General features: G+C 47.3%; 1 protein-coding gene across 4 annotated transcripts in view; it reads left to right on the top strand.

Moving 5' to 3' along the window:
* The window catches only part of IFFO2 (intermediate filament family orphan 2), a 121,290-nt gene extending 103,183 nt beyond the window's left edge, over positions 1–18,107 (top strand). The window contains exons 6-10 of one of the 4 annotated variants that reach the window (XR_011022227.1): positions 2,605–2,728; positions 5,319–5,408; positions 5,733–5,863; positions 6,550–8,626; positions 9,067–18,107. Coding sequence is in view for 1 of the 4 variants with exons in the window: in XM_068241716.1 (XP_068097817.1) it covers positions 2,605–2,728; positions 5,319–5,408; positions 5,733–5,863; positions 6,550–6,652 (448 nt within the window). In the remaining 3 variants the exon portion in view is untranslated. Of the gene's footprint in view, positions 1–2,604; positions 2,729–5,318; positions 5,409–5,732; positions 5,864–6,549 lie in introns of all 4 variants that reach the window. The other 3 variants (XR_011022229.1, XR_011022228.1, XM_068241716.1) reach the window with 3 other exon arrangements.
* Positions 18,108–20,487: the final 2,380 nt, after the last annotated feature.

The following is a 20,487-nucleotide window of genomic DNA, read 5'->3' as shown; positions in this document are numbered from 1 at the left end:
CATATTTGTATTAGTCAGTGGTCTTATGTTTTCATGTAAATAGAATTTGCATTGTTTAAAGTGAACCCGAGGTGAAAATAGACTGATGAGATAAACCATTATATTTATCCTCCTACTCCTAAAAATGACTTTAAAGAGAAACCGTGACCAAGAATTGAACTTCATCCCAATCAGTAGCTGATACCCCCTTTCCCATGAGAAATCTATTCCTTTTCACAAACTGATCATCAGGGGGCTCTGTATGGCTGATATTGTGGTGAAACCCCTCCCACAGGAAACTGTGAGGACCATGGTCCTGGCAGTTTCCGGTCTGTGAACCTCATTGCGTTGTGGGAAATAACAGCTGTTTTACTGTTTCGAACTGCCCCAAAAAAACCAACAAAAAACAAGCAGCATCTCCTTCCACTGATATCACCTGCCAGCAGTAAAATTGTCGCCATGTGATACATGTCAGAATGTAAATCAGGGAGAGGAAAGATTTGTCAATGGGCAAATGCTGACAAAATCATTTATACATAATTATTGTAAAAATGAAGCACTTTTTTATTACATTATTTTCACTGGAGTTACTGTTAATGTTTTACTGTCTCTAATCAGTGGCAGTCTATTAAGCACCTCAGAGTTAGTAAAAGTTGAATAGTTCATGCATTTTCTCTCTCCCTGCCCTCAGAAGTTGTATTCTGCCAGGAAAACTTTTATGTGTGTAATCTGCTTAACAGTGATGTTTACTATATTCCTGACAAGCTACTAACAAGACAGAAGCTGTCACTTCCATGCCTAGAAATTAACTCTTTCAGGCAGCAAAGTTAAACAGCCTGGTTATTAATGTTTTTTATTGTACATACACGTTTGTCTCATCATGTCACATGTCGCCTTGAGTACACTTTTTTTAAAGAGGAACTCCAGCCTAAACAAACATACTGTCATTAAGTTAAGTTACGTTATGTTAATTAAAATAGATAGGTAATATAATCTTTTCCCATCCACATAAAAAAGTTGCGATCACAATCCAGACCTTTCAATGAAGTATAGGATTTCCCTGTAAAAAATCCGCATATAGTGCAGTATTGCTTATTATGAACCACTCTGTGATTCACTTCACACAATTGTGTAGATAGTAGCCTCCACCCAGAGGAGATACAGAGAGTACGGGGGAATACTTTTAACCCCCCTAGTGAGTTTCACTCACCAGATGGCTTCTTGTAATCAAAGCGTATAAGCCCTCCAACCTGGGCAGTACCAATTCAGGACCTTCAAATATAAAAAGCGGAACTCCGCATAGCATAAAACCTTTTAACATTTATTTAAAACCTGCCATAAAACATGCGTACCGGATCCTCAGTTCACAAGCGCTTGAGAGTGTGTGTACTCGAACAAAGTCTGCGGATCCCCTACACTGGTGACATTGGTGCTATATATATATATATATATATATATATATATATATATATATATATATATATATATATATATATATATATATATATATATATATATATATATATATATATATATATATATATATATATATATACATTTAATCAAGTGCTGTGGAGCGCAGTCCTTCTTACCTCCTAGGGTTTTTTTGGAATATAGTCTCTTACCCACCCTGTTTTAAAAGAACAGGCAAATGTTTGTGATTTCATGAGGGCAGCCATCTTTTTGGTTTAAAGGAGGTGACAGGGAGCATGAGACACAGTTCCAACTGTCCTGTGTGCTGATCACCCCTCCCAGTTGCTAGGCAACGTGAATAACATCATAGGAAATCCCATCATGCTTTGCACAGCATCAGGGAAAAAAAGCCCGGGCAGTTTTCTTTGATGGGTGGAGCTTAGCTAAAAAATACAGCTAAAAATGATGCTTTGGTAAGAAAAACAAAGTTCTGATGATGTGAAACTGTTAAAGAAACACCAAGCCTTTTCAGTTCTGCTGAGCAGGTTTTTAGTCCGGAGGTTCATTTTAAGCCCTGTTACTCCTATTACAACTGACGTATTCGTTCCTACTTTGGGTTTGCTGAAGTTCTGATGAATTGGGCAATGCGTCCTTATGCTGGGAATACACAGGTCGATTCTGGCGCTCGATTCTGCGCCCGATCGTTTTGCCCATTCAATTCTCTTATCTTCCGCTCATTTTTTCTTCTTCTTTTTTTTTAAATTAACTTCAATGGTGAATCGAGCGGCAAAACGATTGAATGGTGATCGGACATGTTGGAAATTATCTATTGAGCCATCTTAATGGCTCAGAATCGAGCCGTGTATTCCCAGCATAAGGGACAGTTTGAAAATGAGGGGAGAGGGAGGACTTTTGATGCAGTGAAACAATTTAGTAACACCATTGGAAACCTGGGATCAGCACACACTGCATCTAGTTTACTATCAGTATAGATATGAAGTCACCGCTTATACTGTACAAACGGGGGGTGAATTGCTTATATTTGAAATTGGAGCTAAATGGAGCAATTATATTTTTGACAAGGGCCCCATATAGGACCATTTAAGAAGAATACGAACAAGCTTTAAGTATTTTGAAACAGAAAAAAATGTAAACAGCAAAACCCAAAGCAATTTCCTTTTTGTGACTGTGTGCTGCAATGTATCTGTACAGGCGAGAAACGTATGACTTTGATGACGACTGTGACAGCCTGACCTGGGAGGAGAATGAGGACACACTGCTGCTGTGGGAGGATTTCACCAACTGTAACCCTCCTGCCGAAGTCCAGCAGGGCGAGGTAAGAGAGGTCTCTGTCTGTGAATAACTCGCGTTCTGCCGGAATCCCCCCACAACATTCATTCACACCAGGTGGCTGCACTGACGGCTGGTGTGTGGCTGCCCCGATTGTGGTTATGCCGGTCACCATACACTGCAGAGAAACGCGATTTCAGTTGTCTGCCGTGTTGGGGCAATATCCAGCAGTAGACTGAAATATAAAGGCCAATTTTTATAACCACAAAACACATAATTTCTTGTGCAACATGGACAGGTTATAGCAGATTTTCAGTAAGACCTGGAGCCCACTAGAGGTCAATCAGCAGCATTTTGGAATCGCGAGTGTTGGCAAAAGTGCTAGGGCAATAAATGGCAGTCGCGGTGATTCCGCAGTGCCGACTGCAATTTCCTAAAATGGCATTTGCTTTACCTGCAGCATTTTTGGAGTGATTGCGCTTCAGTACAAAGAATAGGATTGCCCCTGTACAAAGAGATTCTTGCAGCGCTTTTACTACACAAAACCACTTGCAAAATCACAATCGCAGCAGCAGAGGCATCTGTGCATCAAACACAAAGTTAAAACCTGATATATATGGCATTGCAAATTTGGCCTAATTGGCTTGATCACAAGGCAATGCTCATGGAAATTTGCATTTGCTTTCGCATGCCATAATATGCAGGGTCTAAAACTACCGCAAAACTGTTACCCTGCGAGGATTAGTTCGTGCAACATTTAGCACTATCCAGGGGCGCTAGGGGGAGGTTTTCTATGCCCCAATCAACCGGGGAGCCGCAGAGCTCCAAGCCCTCTCACTGCTCCGAAGCCCTGTAGCAGCACCCCGGAGGGGGAGGCTGGGAAGTGCAGGTGACTCCTCCGAGCGTGGCCAGCGCTGGGAAGAGCCGCTCGCACCCACCTCCCAAAAAACAGACACCTACCTTACGTTCTGCCATATGAGTATGACTTGGGAGCAAAACATGAGAAGGGGGTGAAGCATAGGCCGCCCCAAGCTTGTGGCACACTCCGGGGGGAGGAGGACAGGCGCAGACAGCTCGCTCTAGGGCTATCACCACCCAGAGAAAAAAACACAATCGCTGTAGAAATCACTAGCTTTAAATTCAAAATCGCTGCAGGAAAAAGCTGCAAAAATAGCAACAAAAGGGCTTAGCGATTTTGATTGCAAGCCTCCTATTTCTAGTGGGTTTCCAGCTAAGAGTTTCGCTTTTCTTCAGTAAGAGCAGCTAAAGCTGAGCCAAGCATAGTGAGAGCTTTATGTACTTTCTGTGTCACATCTTGTTATATTTCCCACTGCAGTGTGATGTATTCCACTGGATTCAATGGAGGGGCAGTGCCCTCTAGAGGGCGAATTAAGTATTAACAACTTTTACTACAGTGTAATCTCGTTCTAATAAACTTGGGTATAATAAACATCCGGGTATAGCAAACTACCTCTCCAGGTCCCAGCCAATCTTCATTATAAGTCTATGGGAGCAATGCCTGCTATAGTAATCCCGGATATAATAAAACTTCTGTTATAGTAAACTTGTTTTTGGCCCCTACGTGACGCTGACTCTGGATATAGTGATTTCGAACAGTGTAGAAAGGATAAAAAAAAAAATTGGGGGATTAGATTGCTGTTGGGGTTTTGTTTCAGATATTTTGCCCCAATACCTGACCCATGATCCTCTCTAAAGCGTTGTGACATAAGTATGGTAGCTGCAGGGGCAGGAAATTAGGTCATTATCCCTGCTGCACAAATTCTTTTTGGTGGTTTCTGTCACACTTAGAGACTTCCCCTTCCTTTCTGCACAGGAAGTGATGGAAGTCAGCACAAATGGGAATACAGAACCACAATAAACCTGAGGGACTCTGACCCTCATACTGTACTATCCAAAACTACACTAAGTTTATTTTTCTGTAATTGGGCTGTCAGTATTAGTGTAACACAGGAGGTGACCAGAGACAGTCAGTGAGAGGCTAGGAATTCTGGTTTATAAGCAGCTTAAAGGAAACCAGAGCTCCGACAAAGAAAAAGATTTATACATACCTGGGGCTTCCTCCAGTCCCATCCGCTCGGATCGCTCCCACGCCGCTGTCCTCCGATGTCTACAGCTCCGGCATCGGGTCCCCGCACTTCAGTCAGTTGGAGCCAGTCTACCCTGGAGAAGTGTGCTCTTTGCGTATCTCTCTGGCAGCTGCTGGAGCGATCCGTAGAGGGTGCACTTCTTTTACGCCAGACTGGCTCCGACTGACGGAAGTGCCGGGACCCAGTACCAGAGCTGAGGACAGCGGAGGGCGGTGGCGTGGGAGCGATCCAAGCGGATGGGGCTGGAGGAAGCCCCAGGTATGTATAAATCTTTTTCCATGTCAGAGCTCTGGTACACTTTAAAAGTACACCAATCAAATCCTTCCCTCCTGTCTAATTTGATTGGCCTAAATCCAGATTGCATACAATTTGCATAAAATTTGCATGCAGTTCACCATTATCAGCATCTCGTTGTCCATCCGTAGTGGTGGCCTTATTTTGCAGTCTGTGATTGCTGGAGGGAAGAAGGAATGATAACACCCACTACCATCACTTGGCGTTCATCTGTTGCCATGGTTTCTCTTGCAGGAAGAGAGTTTGGGCTGTCTTATCCAAGAGACAGAAACCTTCCTGAAGACTCGGGATAAAGAGTACCAGGAGACCATCGACCAGATCGAGGTGAGATTCTGCACTTAGGACAGGACTAGACACCTTTTTATGTGTGAACCCAGCCTGTCAGTTTTTGACAGTTGGCATCAGCTTTGCATGTGTTTCTATGGATTTATCTTATTCAGTCCGGTCCTGTCAGCTTTGTATGTGTTTCTATGGGTGTGTTCTTACATAAAAGGTGTACATTTCCGGTCCAGTCAGTTAAAACTCACAGAAAACTGATGCAAAAGTGACAGGACACGGCATAGTATGTTTGTCTTTGTCTCTGAATAGTATGTTTGTGACATCGGTGGTGATCAGTGGTTCAGCCTCTTCTCCTTTCCCATAATGCAGCTGGAGCTGGCGACGGCCAAGAGTGACATGAACCGGCACCTGCATGAATACATGGAGATGTGCAGCATGAAACGGGGGCTGGACGTGCAGATGGAGACGTGTCGGAGGCTTATAAAGGGGTCAGTCGGGAGGTGAGCACCCTCTCTGTCATACTTGTCTATACACTATTTGTGCTGCTTGGAACTCTACTGTACATTTGTTAGTTGTATCTATGTTCCCCTTGTCGTCTTATTGTGCTTTGTAAAGCGCTGCAGAATATGTTGGCGCTATATAAATTAATAATAATACACTGTATACACCAGTGATGTCACAGAATGCAGCCTGCCCGCTCCCTATACAGCAGTGATGTCACGCGATGCAGCCTATCCACTCCCTACAGACCAGTGATGTCACACAGCGCAGCCTATCCACACCCTAAAGAGCAGTGATGTCACACAGTGCAGCCTATCCACTCACTACAGAGTAGTGATGTCACACGATGCAGCCTATCCCCTCCCTACAGAGCAGTGATGTTACAGAATGCAGCCTATCCACTCACGATAGAGCAGTGATGTGACAGAATGCAACCTATCCACTCTCTACAGAGCAGTGATGTCACACAATGCAGCCCATCCACTACCTACAGAGCAGTGATGTCACACGATGCAGCCTATCCACTTCCTACACATCAGTGATGTTACACATTGCAGCCTAATCATTGCCAACATGTTTTTTGTGTTTTGCTGTTTGATAACATCTGGGAGGGTAACTTTAGAAAGTGAGTTTGGTGTAAGGCTGAAAAAGTCACATCCTGTAAAATATTATTTTTGTGTTTCAGAAACTCTCCGTCCAGTTCCGTAGCCAGCAGCGACTCAGGGAACTCTGATGAGATGCAGGACGAGTCTGATAAGGATGGAGATGGCGACAGCGCCATCAGTTGATGAGAGACGCTCACTCGCAAGAACTTTTTCACTTTTTTTTTTTAAAGCGAAGACTGTGGACAAATCAGAGACAGTAACTGGAGGCTTCCGGGAGCGCCCTCCAGTCTTCCCTCCATCTCTTTGGTGCTGTAAAGGTCTATTCTTCTACAGAGACGCGTGTAAATAGAATTCTTTAATAAGTGCTGTTTGACATGTGCCTTCCCCCTCCTGAGCCGGAAACGGAGGCCAGCTTTCCTGATTGCGCGCTGAAGAGCGCCTATTGTGCTTCTAACAAACAAAATGACTGTTTCCGAAATACTTCCTGAAACCGTCGCCTGGGAAAGCTAGAATCAGGGGTAACCTCGCCCCTCCGAGTTCACTCATCCCAGCGGGCGTTGTTAACTTCTGTATTACTGATTGGTTCAGCTTCCTCTGTGCCGCCAATAGTGTGTAAGAGCAGAGGGCAGAATTAACTGGTCAGCCCGCCCACTGCTGTTGTGTCACTTTTTGATAGATGGTCAGATTTCCCTTATTGGACTACTTTATATTTTAGGGACTCAAGAGGAAAGAGCAGGTAATTTAGGTAACATTCTCAGACCCCCCCCTCTGCGTCTGCCTATAACTGAAGGGGCTGACCGCAGTGATCACTCAGTTTTATCTGAGAAATTAAACCTGATTCTTTGTTTTGGGTTTACCTTACTTTTCTTTTCTATTCCTCTTTTTCTATAGAAGCTCTTTAGGCAGTCAGAATGAATGTTGCTATTAGAAAATCTGTGCTCTGGCAGTATCTATATGAGATTGCAGGCTTAGGAGCTCACTGCTGACATCTAGTGACAAGTCTGTTGCTCTTTCTTTATGTGCTAGGTGGCGCTGCTGAGGAAGGCTGACAGCAATGTACTGGGATGCTATGCAATGTGCTTTCCTTATAAGGCTGAGTGTTTGCCCAGTGGGAGGGTAGAGATGCATTGTGGGCAATTAGGAAGTTGACCAATCAGAAAACTTTTAGTATTTTTTTTCAAATGTCTAGCATTTGTAAATCGCACCTTTTGAGGATAAAAAAAAAGTATTTGCTTCTAAATTTGAAGTGTATCATTTGGCAGCTCTCTGTCCAGTCAGTCGTCCTGTAGGGTGGAGCAATACCGATCTTATCAGGTCAGGTGGTGCAACAAATGTTGCAGAGTAGTCACTTGAGCTTTTGTTTTGCACAAAGCAGGACCCAAAATGTGGGCTGTGGAGAGACCCCAGAAAGTGCAGCACATAGTGGCTGGGTGTGAGGTGCAGGCTGTACAGAGACAGTGCAGCACATAGTGGCCGGGTGTGAGGTGTGAAGACCCCAGACAGTGCAGCACACAGTGGCCAGGTGTGAGGTGCAGAGACCCCAGACAGCGCAGCACACAGTGGCCGGGGTGTGAGGGGCAGAGAGCCCAGACAGTGCAGCACACAGTGGCCGGGGTGTGAGGGGCAGAGAGCCCAGACAGAACAGCACGTAGTGGCCGGGTGTGAGGTGCAGAGATCCCAGACAGTGCAGCACATAGTGGCCGGGGTGTGAGGGGCAGGCTGTACAGAGACAGTGCAGCACACAGTGGCCAGGTGTGAGGTGCAGAGACCCCACACAGTGCAGCACATAGTGGCCGGGTGTGAGGTGCAGAGACCAGACAGTACAGCACATAGTTGGCCGGGTGTGAAGTGCAGGCTGTGCAGAGACAGTGCAGCACATAGTGGCTGGGTGTGAGGTGCAGGCTGTACAGAGACAGTGCAGCACACAGTGGCCAGGTGTGAGGTGCAGAGACCCCACACAGTGCAGCACATAGTGGCTGGGTGTGAGGTGCAGAGACCAGACAGTACAGCACATAGTTGGCCGGGTGTGAAGTGCAGGCTGTGCAGAGACAGTGCAGCACATAGTGGCTGGGTGTGAGGTGCAGAGACCAGACAGTGCAGCACATAGTGGCCAGGTGTGGGGCGCAGAGACCAGACAGTGCAGCACATAGTGGCCGGGTGTGAGGCGCAGAGACCCCAGACAGTGCAGCACATGGTGGCCGGGTGGGAGGTGCAGAGACCAGACAGTACAGCACATAGTTGGCCGGGTGTGAAGTGCAGAGACAGTGCAGCACATAGTGGCTGGGTGTGAGGTGCAGAGACCAGACAGTGCAGCACGTAGTGGCTGGGTGTGCGGTGCAGAGACCCCAGACAGTGCAGCACATAGTGGCTGGGTGTGAGGTGCAGAGACCAGACAGTGCAGCACATAGTGGCCGGGTGTGAGGTGCAGAGACCCCAGACAGTGCAGCACATAGTGGCCGGGTGGGAGGTGCAGAGACCCCAGACAGTGCAGCACATAGTGGCTGGGTGTGAGGTGCAGGCTGTACAGAGACAGTGCAGCACATAGTGGCCGGATGGGAGGTGCAGAGACCCCAGACAGTGCAGCACATAGTGGCCAGGTGTGGGGCGCAGAGACCAGACAGTGCAGCACATAGTGGCCCGGGTGTGAGGTGCAGGCTGTGCAGAGACAGTGCAGCACATAGTGGCCGGGTGTGAGGTGCAGAGACCCCAGACAGTGCAGCGCATAGTTGCCGGGTGTGAGGTGCAGGCTGTGCAGAGACAGTGCAGCACATAGTGGCTGGGTGTGAGGTGCAGAGACCCCAGACAGTGCAGCACATAGTGGCCGGGTGTGAGGTGCAGATACCCCAGACAATGCAGCGCATAGTGGCCGGGTGTGAGGTGCAGAGACCCCACACAGTGCAGCACATAGTGGCCGGGTGGGAGGTGCAGAGACCCCAGACAGTGCAGCACATGGTTGCCAGGTGTGGGGTGCAGAGACCCCAGACAGTGCAGCACATAGTGGCCAGGTGTGAGGTGCAGAGACCCCAGACAGTGCAGCACATAGTGGCCGGGTGTGAGGTGCAGAGACCTCAGACAGTGCAGCACATAGTGGCTGGGTGTGAGGTGCAGGCTGTGCAGAGACAGTGCAGCACATAGTGGCTGGGTGTGAGGTGCAGAGACCTCAGACAGTGCAGCACATAGTGGCCAGGTGTGAGGTGCAGAGACCTCAGACAGTGCAGCACATAGTGGCCGGGTGTGGGGTGCAGAGACCCCAGGCAGTGCAGCACATAGTGGGCGGGTGTGAGGTGCAGAGACCTCAGACAGTGCAGCACATAGTGGCCGGGTGTGAGGTGCAGAGACCCCAGACAGTGCAGCACATAGTGGCCGGGTGTGAGATGCAGAGACCTCAGACAGTGCAGCACATAGTGGCCAGGTGTGAGGTGCAGAGACCTCAGACAGTGCAGCACATAGTGGCCAGGTGTGAGGTGCAGAGACCCCAGACAGTGCAGCACATAGTGGCTGGGTGTGAGGGGCAGAGACCTCAGACAGTGCAGCACATAGTGGCCAGGTGTGAGGTGCAGAGACCTCAGACAGTGCAGCACATAGTGGCCAGGTGTGAGGTGCAGAGACCCCAGACAGTGCAGCACATAGTGGCCGGGTGTGAGGGGCAGAGACCTCAGACAGTGCAGCACATAGTGGCCAGGTGTGAGGGGCAGAGACCTCACAGTGCAGCACATAGTGGCCAGGTGTGAGGTGCAGAGACCCTAGACAGTGCAGCACATAGTGGCTGGGTGTGAGGTGCAGAGACCACAGACAGTGCAGCACATAGTGGCCGGGTGTGAGGTGCAGGCTGTGCAGAGATCAGACAGTGCAGTACATAGTGGCTGGGTGTGAGGTGCAGAGACCAGACAGTGCAGCACATAGTGGCCGGGTGTGAGGTGCAGGCTGTGCAGAGACCTCACAGTGCAGCACGTAGTGGCTGGGTGTGGGGTGCAGGCTGTACTGAGACAGTGCAGCACGTAGTGGCTGGGTGTGGGGTGCAGGCTGTACTGAGACAGTGCAGCACGTAGTGGCTGGGTGTGAGGTGCAGAGACCACAGACAGTGCAGCACATAGTGGCCGGGTGTGAGGTGCAGGCTGTGCAGAGATCAGACAGTGCAGCACATAGTGGCCGGGTGTGAGGTGCAGGCTGTGCAGAGATCAGACAGTGCAGTACATAGTGGCTGGGTGTGAGGTGCAGAGACCAGACAGTGCAGCACATAGTGGCCGGGTGTGAGGTGCAGGCTGTGCAGAGACCTCACAGTGCAGCACGTAGTGGCTGGGTGTGGGGTGCAGGCTGTGCAGAGATCAGACAGTGCAGCACATAGTGGCCGGGTGTGAGGTGCAGGCTGTGCAGAGATCAGACAGTGCAGCACATAGTGGCCGGGTGTGAGGTGCAGGCTGTGCAGAGATCAGACAGTGCAGTACATAGTGGCTGGGTGTGAGGTGCAGAGACCAGACAGTGCAGCACATAGTGGCCGGGTGTGAGGTGCAGGCTGTGCAGAGACCTCACAGTGCAGCACGTAGTGGCTGGGTGTGGGGTGCAGGCTGTGCAGAGATCAGACAGTGCAGCACATAGTGGCTGGGTGTGAGGTGCAGAGATCAGACAGTGCAGCACATAGTGGCTGGGTGTGAGGTGCAGAGACCAGATAGTGCAGCACATTGTGGCCAGGTGTGAGATGCAAGAAGGGACAGCACACACGGCAGCTATTTTTGTATGCAATGCCAGCCACTTGGTTGTGGTGTTTAGTGTGTGGGCTTAACCCTCCAGCTACAGATGAGAAAATCCACAGAAGGTTGTGGAGAATAATGGCTAAGATTCTGTGGGACCCTCAGATCCAGACAGACATGTACTGGCCAGTCTACTAGACTTTGTGGCTGTAGACAAGGGCCAGGAGGCAGCAGTGTGGATAGATGCAGCAGTGCCAAGTGATGGCAAAATCAAGAAGGGGTATGAGAAGCTGGGAAGTACCAAAGCCCTAGAGGAAGAAGAGAAGATGTGGAAAGTGAAGGTCTCAGTGGAAGGGGTTGAAGCTTTCCCCACCTCCCAACAGATCCCAGAAAAGAGCTTTGTGTCCAGCAGAGGGCAGTGTTGGGAACAGCTGAGATACTGTGCAGAACCCTCAAACTCCCAGGCATCTGACAGAGCACCCGAGCTAGACCCATAGGGGAGAGAAGAGATATGTGTATGTCTCTGACACACATTTTCTTTAATGGTCTCATGCTTGTGCAAAACACTGTCATCGGTCACATTGGGCTGTAGGAGGGGATTGTGGCTCCTGCTAAACTGATGAGCGGTATTCTCCATAGCCCAGAAAGGCCAACCCCAGAGAGCGCTGGTGACTCATATACATAAATGCCAAACCCACCTAGGTGCGATTTTATTTCAGTTCAGTGGTTGGTCGAAGTATCGGACTGGATTGGTTAAGATTTCCTGGGCTGGGGTTATCCGCAAACACGAGCAATCACCTCTATTAGGTGGCAAAACTTGGTATCCCTCTCCCGGGTCATAGCAGTCTGTAGTGACGGTTGCTGTGTGATTGCAATATATGCAGATGTCGTATGAACGCTGTACATGAGTGCCGTCACACAAGCGCCAACTTGGTCATTCGGCAGCAGCTGTTGCTGTGAGGTCACATGACCCAGGCAACTGTCGCTGTGATGTCACATGACCCAGGCAATTGCCGCTGTGACGTACATGACCCAGGCAACTGTCGCTGTGATGTCACATGACCCAGGCAGCTGTTGCTGTGGCGTCACCTGACTTGAGGCAAGGGACTCATACCAAATACCATCTAATGTGAAATAGTGGGTGTAACTTGCTAAGGCCTCTCCAGAGGGGATATCGAAAGAAGAGCTGCTAATAGTTCTAATTTGCATGCAAATTCCAGTTGTATGCAGCTGGGACTTCGATCAAACGCGGTATCTTGCTCGTTCTGATTGGTCTATTTCCTGGCTGCATGCAACGCCTGCTTTAAAACTTGAAATGACTACAAGAGTCCTGCTTGTTTTTGTATTGGCCCGTTTTTACCTCCAGCATTTGACAGCTATCCTCCCCGGACACATTGCTATGGCAGAGGGCAGTCTGGGTGGCCATGATATTGTTGGGACCCATCTGTCACGGATGATACAATTTCTGTTGCATGAAAATGCTGCTAAAAGGTGGCCATAGACTATAAACTAGGGTCACATGACCTGGGACTGGGGCGACTAAAGCAGCACCAAACAACCCCCCCCCCCGATTTTTTTTCAATGGTCTCGCTATTGTTTTCCCCAGGAAAATGAATGCTTGGGGGCGGTCTGGTGCTCAGGGGTGGTCTGCTCGCCTTGCTTGGGGTTGGGCTGCTTGCCTTGCTTGGGGGCGGTCTGCTCGCCTTGCTTGGGGACGGTCTGCCTGCCTTGCTCTTGTTTCCTCTGCCCACCATGTAAACATTCCCAGTCAGTCAATTAGAGAATGTAAATAATGCAATAACCCTTATTTTCTTTTTCTGCATCCCGACAACTGCGCACTTGTTCATTGGCTGCTTAGCAGGGTGGAGCGCACTGCATCAGCCAATCAGAAAGCTGCTTTCTCTGCATCATGGTTGCCAGGAGTTACTACCCAATGTCCTCTTTACTGCTGCTGTTTTTTTTTCCCCTTAGCCTGCATAGAGGTAATATTAGGAAATGAGTCTTAATTACTGTTACTGTGTGCTGCGCTGCAGCCTATAAAGCCATTTTCTGTACGACGCTGTAAGATTTGTAGGACCGCTTTTATTTAATTAATTGTACCTCCGTGGCCTTTGTATCGATTGTTTTGCGAATTCTGTTGTTAATTTGCAGAGATTAGTCTTCGCCTTGCTGTGTGGATGTCGGGGGTTGGTAAAACAGGACATGTCTCGATACATTGAAGCTCTAAATTGTGAGCAAATAACTAAAAAAAAAAAAAAGTTAGGCCAGAAACCCACTAAGAGCGATTTTCTGAATGCTTTGCGATTTGAAAACTCTTGCTAATGTAATGCTATGGGTGTGATCCCACTTGAGCGGCGTGATCAGGGCCGAGGCATAGGCTGGAGAGGCTCCAGCCTCAGGGCGCAGTGTAGGAGGGGACACACAATTCATTCAGCTTTCATTCCTAATTGTGTTTGAAGCAGAAATAAATAAGAAAAGGGGATACATAGCAGTGACTGCAAGCCAGATAACTAGATATTGAGGTGTTGGGGAGGTTGTGGGCCCTGGGGCCCCTCTTAGTCTAATAGCAATCAGTGTGTGACGGCTGGGGTGGGAGGGATGGAGGGGCGCACTTTGGTGTCTCAGCCTTGGGTGCTGGAGGACCTTGTCCCAGCTCTGGGTGTGATTTTATAAATATCCCCCACAGCATTGCATTAGCAAGAGCTTTTTCAAATCACTAGCGATTAGAAATCGCTCCTAGTGGGTTCTGGCCTTAAACTGCTTTGTAAAAAAAAACCTTATAAAGGTTTATTTCAATATTTTAAGTGTTTCCCCTGTAAAGAAATTCAAAGCCAAAGCTTCAGGCCTCCCTGTCTTACCAACTGCCCCATCTAGTGTTGATGGCTGATTATTACATCCCCACAGCTTCCTGTACATACTTTGCCTTTTGTACCCCTCACCGAGGGGTAGCAAATCTACCAAAAAATGTGTATATATATATAACCTGCTGGGGTTGCGAACCCTTTTGTAAAATGCCACGTTTCAGCATATTGTAAATACTTCCTTTGTATTTTGTAACAGATGTGTCATATTGACATGTTTTGTACACTGTTATATGGGCGGTTTTACTATACATTTTTATATAAATATACAGGGGGACTAGAAGCGTAATATTGGACTATTGTGGAGTAGAAGCTGGTTCGCGCTTAGGAAGGATATCCGGTATTCATAAAGTAATGACCCAAAACTTATTTTCTGTGATCCAAAGATTATTTCCAAAATTGTCATAAAGTCACTTTGGGGGGGGGGGGGGGGGTCCTGACTGCTCTAAAGTCAATGCAGCAGCTGAAATTGATTTAATCCATTTATAAGCTGTGTAAAATTTGCATCCACTCAAAATCACCCATTTCTTTCTTTCAAAGGACAGATTTTGGCAGATCGTTTGCGAGTATCGGGTCGTGTATGGAATCCTTACTTTCACAGCAGCTTACTGCTGATTGCATAACTAGCTGCAACCATAAATCCAACTGTTGTCAATATTTTGCCTCCGACTGTATCGAGGCAGGTAGCGCACACTCGGTGTGTAGGGGGTGTACATATATACATAGGACGGCAGCCAATAGGATACTCATACTTGCATGTTGTCTGCGGCGCTGGTGGCTAAATACGGGATTACGTAAGACGTGGAATGGTTATAGAAACAGTATAAGCAAATCTCGAGGGGAATGGGGGCTTGGGGGGTTGGTTCAAGGTTCTCTATAAGCTTAAGTCTATTTATAAATGAAATAGTGTATAATTCTATTTTTATGAACAAATCTTTTTTTAAGAAAAACAAGCTTAAAAATAAAATAAAAAAAAATTGGGGCTCTCTTTTTGTAAATGGAACTGTTCTCTCTGCTCAGTATTGTGGCTGTATTGTAAACAGTGGATAGCGATAGAATGATTACGACATGGACAAGGCTTGGAAAACGAGAATGTTACGTTGGTGTCAGGGCACGTTGTCACATGTACAGGGCGCTAATAAAGCTTTATAGTTCGATGATGAGTTAGTTGTAGAATTTCCGTGGCCTTTTGTATAACCGATGTGTGTTTATAAAGCTTTGGTAGGGATGACGTAAGCTGGTCATACACAGGAAGATAATGGGGCTGATTACAACAGGTTAATTAGATGCAATCCAGAGATTAGGGTAAAATGGGGACCGTACACAATGTTGAGAGAAGGGGCCTGCTGGTCCCTTGACACCCACCAGGCACTAGGTGTTTGCCTAGGCTGCCTTGTGGATGATCCAGCTTTGGTTCACTCCCATGTTGCGTGAATAGCGTCCATCAGGAGGAAATATTTCCGACAAGGCTGCTGTGATTTATGTCTGTTCGGCTCACTGTCACTAAATGCTGGACAGACCTTTGGAATTCACGTTATTCCATTCCCACCACAATGAGACCGGGAGTACTATTCACCGAATTGGAAAACGCGTCACTTCCGGCCTGTTCCGCTCGTTCATAAAAACACCCCAGCCGGATCATTTAACGTGACCGGAACTTACTGTGTATGGCCAGAGATGTGAAACCAGGGCTACTACACATCCCAGCATGCTCTGAAAAGAATGCTGGGACCTGTAGTCTCTAGTGCTGATGGGTTCCCATCCTTTTTCTAAGTATATTCCATTTTTTAGAATAAGTAATAAAACGGCTCAATAAGCTTACATAATACATATTTAACCATCTTTGTGAGTTTTATAACAGTTGTGGTTTTGTTGTTGAAACAGACTTGGTGACCCTCTCACTTTCTCCACACACCAAAATAAGAACGGTTGTCAACGTATGCAAATGCACTGTTGCCTAAAAATATAACCTTGTGTGGCAGGAAGTGAAAGGGTTACTGTTTACGCCCGTGTGTTCAGGCTCTGACATCAGTAGATCCAGCGAGAGCCCCGAGCTGCAGAGCCTAACGACACTAGAGTCTTTAGCGTTATGGATACCCTAAAACATCAGCAACGGGAAGCTGTCTTGTTTCCCTGAAGCCACTTTTGCATCACATTTACTGTATTTTTGACTTGGCCTCGAAATAGGAGGACATTTTTAAAAATGTGAACCTTTTGCATAATTTGTCACCAATTCCACTGCGCTTTTTTCCCATTCAAAGATTTGTAGCCCGACACTGGGGAATGTAAGAACTGTGTCCGACTAGGAGAAATTGTCAGGTTTTGTAAACTGATCCTCATAATGTGTGTATTGATTCTGCTTCCTGTTGGGTGACGGCATATCCTGGTAGAGGGCGCTGTGCTCTGCCGTTTCCTGTACACATCAGCCATACGACTCAGAGAACCTGTCACGGCAATCCTAATTCCCAAAGATGGCCTCAGAACAAGCGTTCATTCCGAGAGACTGCAGTCTCCAGCGCTGTATTGGGTAGTAACGGCTGTCATGACCTGTTCCCTTTAAGCCATTCTCCCGGGTAGCAGAACGCAGCTATCTTTATGTTCCGCTCACTGGTTCAGCAGTCAGCTGTGAATGAATTCATGCAATAACTGAATATTTTGTAGATGTTTCCGCATAGGTGGAGGCTTGTCCGGGATAACAGGATATCCTCTTAATATGCACTAAGTATTTAACTAAAATGTTCCCTATTTATATGTACTTGCAGCATTCTGATAAATCTTATATTAGGACGCACAACGGGGAAATAACCAACACATATCTTTATCTGCTAATTGGCTTAGCTGTATCTGTGCAGATTTTTAACGTGGCCAACCAGCAAACTTTGGCTGGTCACCATATTTTCTTTGGGGATGGTCAATGATATGCAAATGATTCAGAGTTGATGCATGTATGCAAATTGGACATGGAATAATCTAATTCGACCATAGTAGGATTTGATTGATCCATTTTCAATCTGCATAAATTTGCAAACAATTTGCATAATCTGGTTTCAACTTGGAATGATCCCTAGTTTTTAAACCTCAAATTACAGGTGGCATGTTCTCACGACAGAGTGACTTATTCAGTTTTGATCATACCTGAGGAAGTCACTCTGTGGAAGTGGTGAAATGTCTCCAAGAACACAAATAGGTGTCCAGTTTAAAACTACTTAAAGAGACACTGAAGCAAATAAAAAATATGATATAATGAATTGGTTGTGTACTATGAATAATTTCTAGAAGATTAGCAGCAAAGAAAATATTCTCATACTTTTATTTTCAGGTATATAGTGTGTTTTCTAACATTGCATTATTCTATAATATGTGCAGATTACACAACACTCTGCATTCAAAATTATTCTTTCAGAGCAGTCTGTGAAGTAATGACCTCTCCTCTAGCAGAGAAAAAGTAAACAGTTGAGATAATAAAAGTCAGATAACAGCCCTCTCCATGACTAACTTAGTCGGAGAGCTTAATGGCTTGTTTGCATAGAGATAACTGGAGTTTCTCAACTCTTCCTGTACTGGAAACAATTAGACTGATGTATCTGATCTTAATGTTTTATTTCTTAGCTGTACTACACATACAAATCATAATATCATAATTTTTTTTTCGCTTCAGTGTCTCTTTAAATTTTATCTGGATAAAGGCATACCATTATCTCCCTGTCCCGTCCTATGAGGTTTGTCAGAATGGGCGATACCAATGTAGAGGGATCCGCATATAAAGCCAAATGGACTGTATTTTTCATGTATACATTCATTTTTTTTTTTTCTTCTGTCTTGTATATACAGACTTGTGGGGATCAGGAATTTTTGTACAGACTGTTATGAATCATGTGATTTTCTGTTACTGTTTTATTTTGCCTGTCCTCCACCCGCTCTGTGCTCTGACAGTCGTGTCTGGCATGGAGATAGGGCAGAGGCCGCGCTATATTGCAGAGCAATACGTTGCTGCTTCACCCTGGGGGGCAGGACCGTTTCTGATGGGGACGTGGTACTTTCTCTTTGTTACAAAAAAAACCCTTTTAATAAATGCCAGAAGGCTGGAAACTTGTGTATGTGTCGTTATTTTTTACTCCTAATATCAATAAGCAAGTATGGGTTGTGTTGGCTGGACACTAAACTAGTAAGGGGGAGTGGATGGAGGTAACAGACCACGCTGGGATACACAACGGCAAGATACAGAACATTTTTAATGTGCTTTTCTCCTGGCGGACTCAAAGCACCAGAGCTGCAGCCACTAGGGGGCGCTCCACTGGCAACAGGATCATCAGGGGGAGCCTTGCCCCTCTTTACGGTTTTACATACTCATGTGAGCTAAGTTTCCAACCCTGGTCAGTCTCAAATCCTACATAAAAGGCAACAGCCCTTATCCATTATGCTATCCAGCTGACCCTCACCAATAGTCCCAAATACACACATTTCAACTTGTATGACAGGGTGTACAAAATAAAGGGGCGCATGTAAATTTGTGTGTAGGGAGAAACCGAAAAACGGTGCTTACCTGTCTGATGTCTTCTTCGTCCATCCCTGGCGCCTCCCACGATGTGTTCCACGTGGCGGTCACGTGACTACAAACACTTCCTCCTTCCGGGTTGAAGGAGGAAGTGTTTGTAGTCGCGTGATGCGCGTGGACCGCATTGCGGAAGGCGCCAGGAACGGACGAAGAAGACATCAGACAGGTAAGCTTGCCCCCCCCCGCCCACCCCGTACAGGTTGACTGGGAGATATCTGGATAGCAACTATCCGGGTATCTCCCAGATTCGGATTTGAGCAGCCCTAGTCACAGTCACCCCACAGACCAGCACCAAAGACCTACAACATCATCTTGCTGCAGATGGAGTCAACCATTCGGCACACTACACAAGGAGATGCTGTATGCAAGAGTGATGCAGAGGAAGCCTTTTCTCCGCCCACAGCACAAACAGAGCTGCTTGAGGTATGAGCTATTGATAGAATCGATTTCTGACTGATCGATCGATGGCTGAAATCGACCAGTGTATGGGCCCCTTTACTGTTGCCGCTTGCCTGGCTCCCCTAAGTATCAAAATGCCCCCCCTCCCCCCAGGTGCCTGTGCTTAGTAAAGTCTCACCTGTACGCTGGCGCGACTCCTAGCCTGCTCCCTTCTCTGGTGTAACACGTGGCATCAGGCACGTGTAGTGATGTGCCACGTGTTACAGGTGCTTGCTGTGATGCTGGGCACCAGGATTCGCTTTGGCAGGCATGACTACACGGCACACGGGCAAGGAGGGTACTGTTACACTTGGGGGGACATCGGCCGGTGGTCTGCCAGTCATCGGTCAAACACCATTACTGCCGTGCACCCAATCAATCCCTGGCGGGTGAGAATTTCCAGCATATCTGACCGATCCTTTTGACTGGAAATCAATGGAAAGTTCATTCAGGCAGCCATGTTGCGGCACCGATTCTCTTCCGATTAGATAATTTAAGGTCAATCAGGCTGCAATATCGAGTGGTGTGTGGTGACCTTAAATTATATCTGAGGTGAGCAATTAAATCTAGCTTTACTTACCTAGAAGTCATTTGTGTCCCTTCCTGCAGCTCCAGCCTTCTGGGTCCCCTGGCCGCCTCTGAAGGATCGCTGGCTTCTTCTGCGCATGCAACGTGTTGCACGTTTGCATGCCTGCGTAGAACGAGCAGATTGTGAAGGTAAATCTTAATACTACATGGTGGAGGTAACATTGGTCAGTGATTGTACAATCATATTTGAAAGTGTGTACCAGGCTTAAAGGATACATCAGGGAAATTGGAAAAAAAAAAAATCAGATTTACTTACTTGGGGCCTCCTCCAGCTCTGGAAGCCTGTGTGTCCGTTGCTGCAGCTGCGCGATGGTCTCCCTGGGTCCCCTCCACTGCACATATGTGCTTCCACAGCAGGGAGCATTCTGCGCAGGCGCAGTACTTCTGCTGCTATGCAGAACGCTCCCAGCATGGCCATGTGCTCGCACAGTGGCCACTGACCTGGCTGGGGGCGGAGCTGCGGTGAGGGACACACAGTCTTCCAAGGGCTGGAGGAAGCCCCAGGTAAGTAAATCTGATTTTTTTTTTTTTTTTTTTTTTATTTCCCTTAGGTATCCCAGGTACAGTACTTACAGTGTGCTCCACGATGCTATGGAAATAAATCTCACTGCTCATGTATCTATGCTCCCCATTATTTACGGTGACCAGACGTCCCACTTTAGCCGGAACGCGGCCCGGATTCGGGGTCCCCTGTCCCAGGCTGCGCTAGGTCCCGGGAAACGTCCCGCTTTTAGCCGCGGGACGTCCTGGCCTCGGGACTCTAGCCACCGTCCAATTGCATTAACTGGCCGTGGCGTCTAGTAGACGCTGTGCCAGTTCATAGCCCGCAGCCCCGCTCCAGCCTGCATAGTCTTCCGGCAGGCAGAGCAGGGCTATGGGAAGATGATG

The sequence above is a fragment of the Hyperolius riggenbachi genome, chromosome 6 (assembly GCF_040937935.1).
Source record: "Hyperolius riggenbachi isolate aHypRig1 chromosome 6, aHypRig1.pri, whole genome shotgun sequence".
NCBI classification, from domain to species: domain Eukaryota; kingdom Metazoa; phylum Chordata; class Amphibia; order Anura; family Hyperoliidae; genus Hyperolius; species Hyperolius riggenbachi.
Note: the sequence above shows the minus strand (reverse complement) of the source record. Positions and strands in the feature narration are given on the sequence as shown.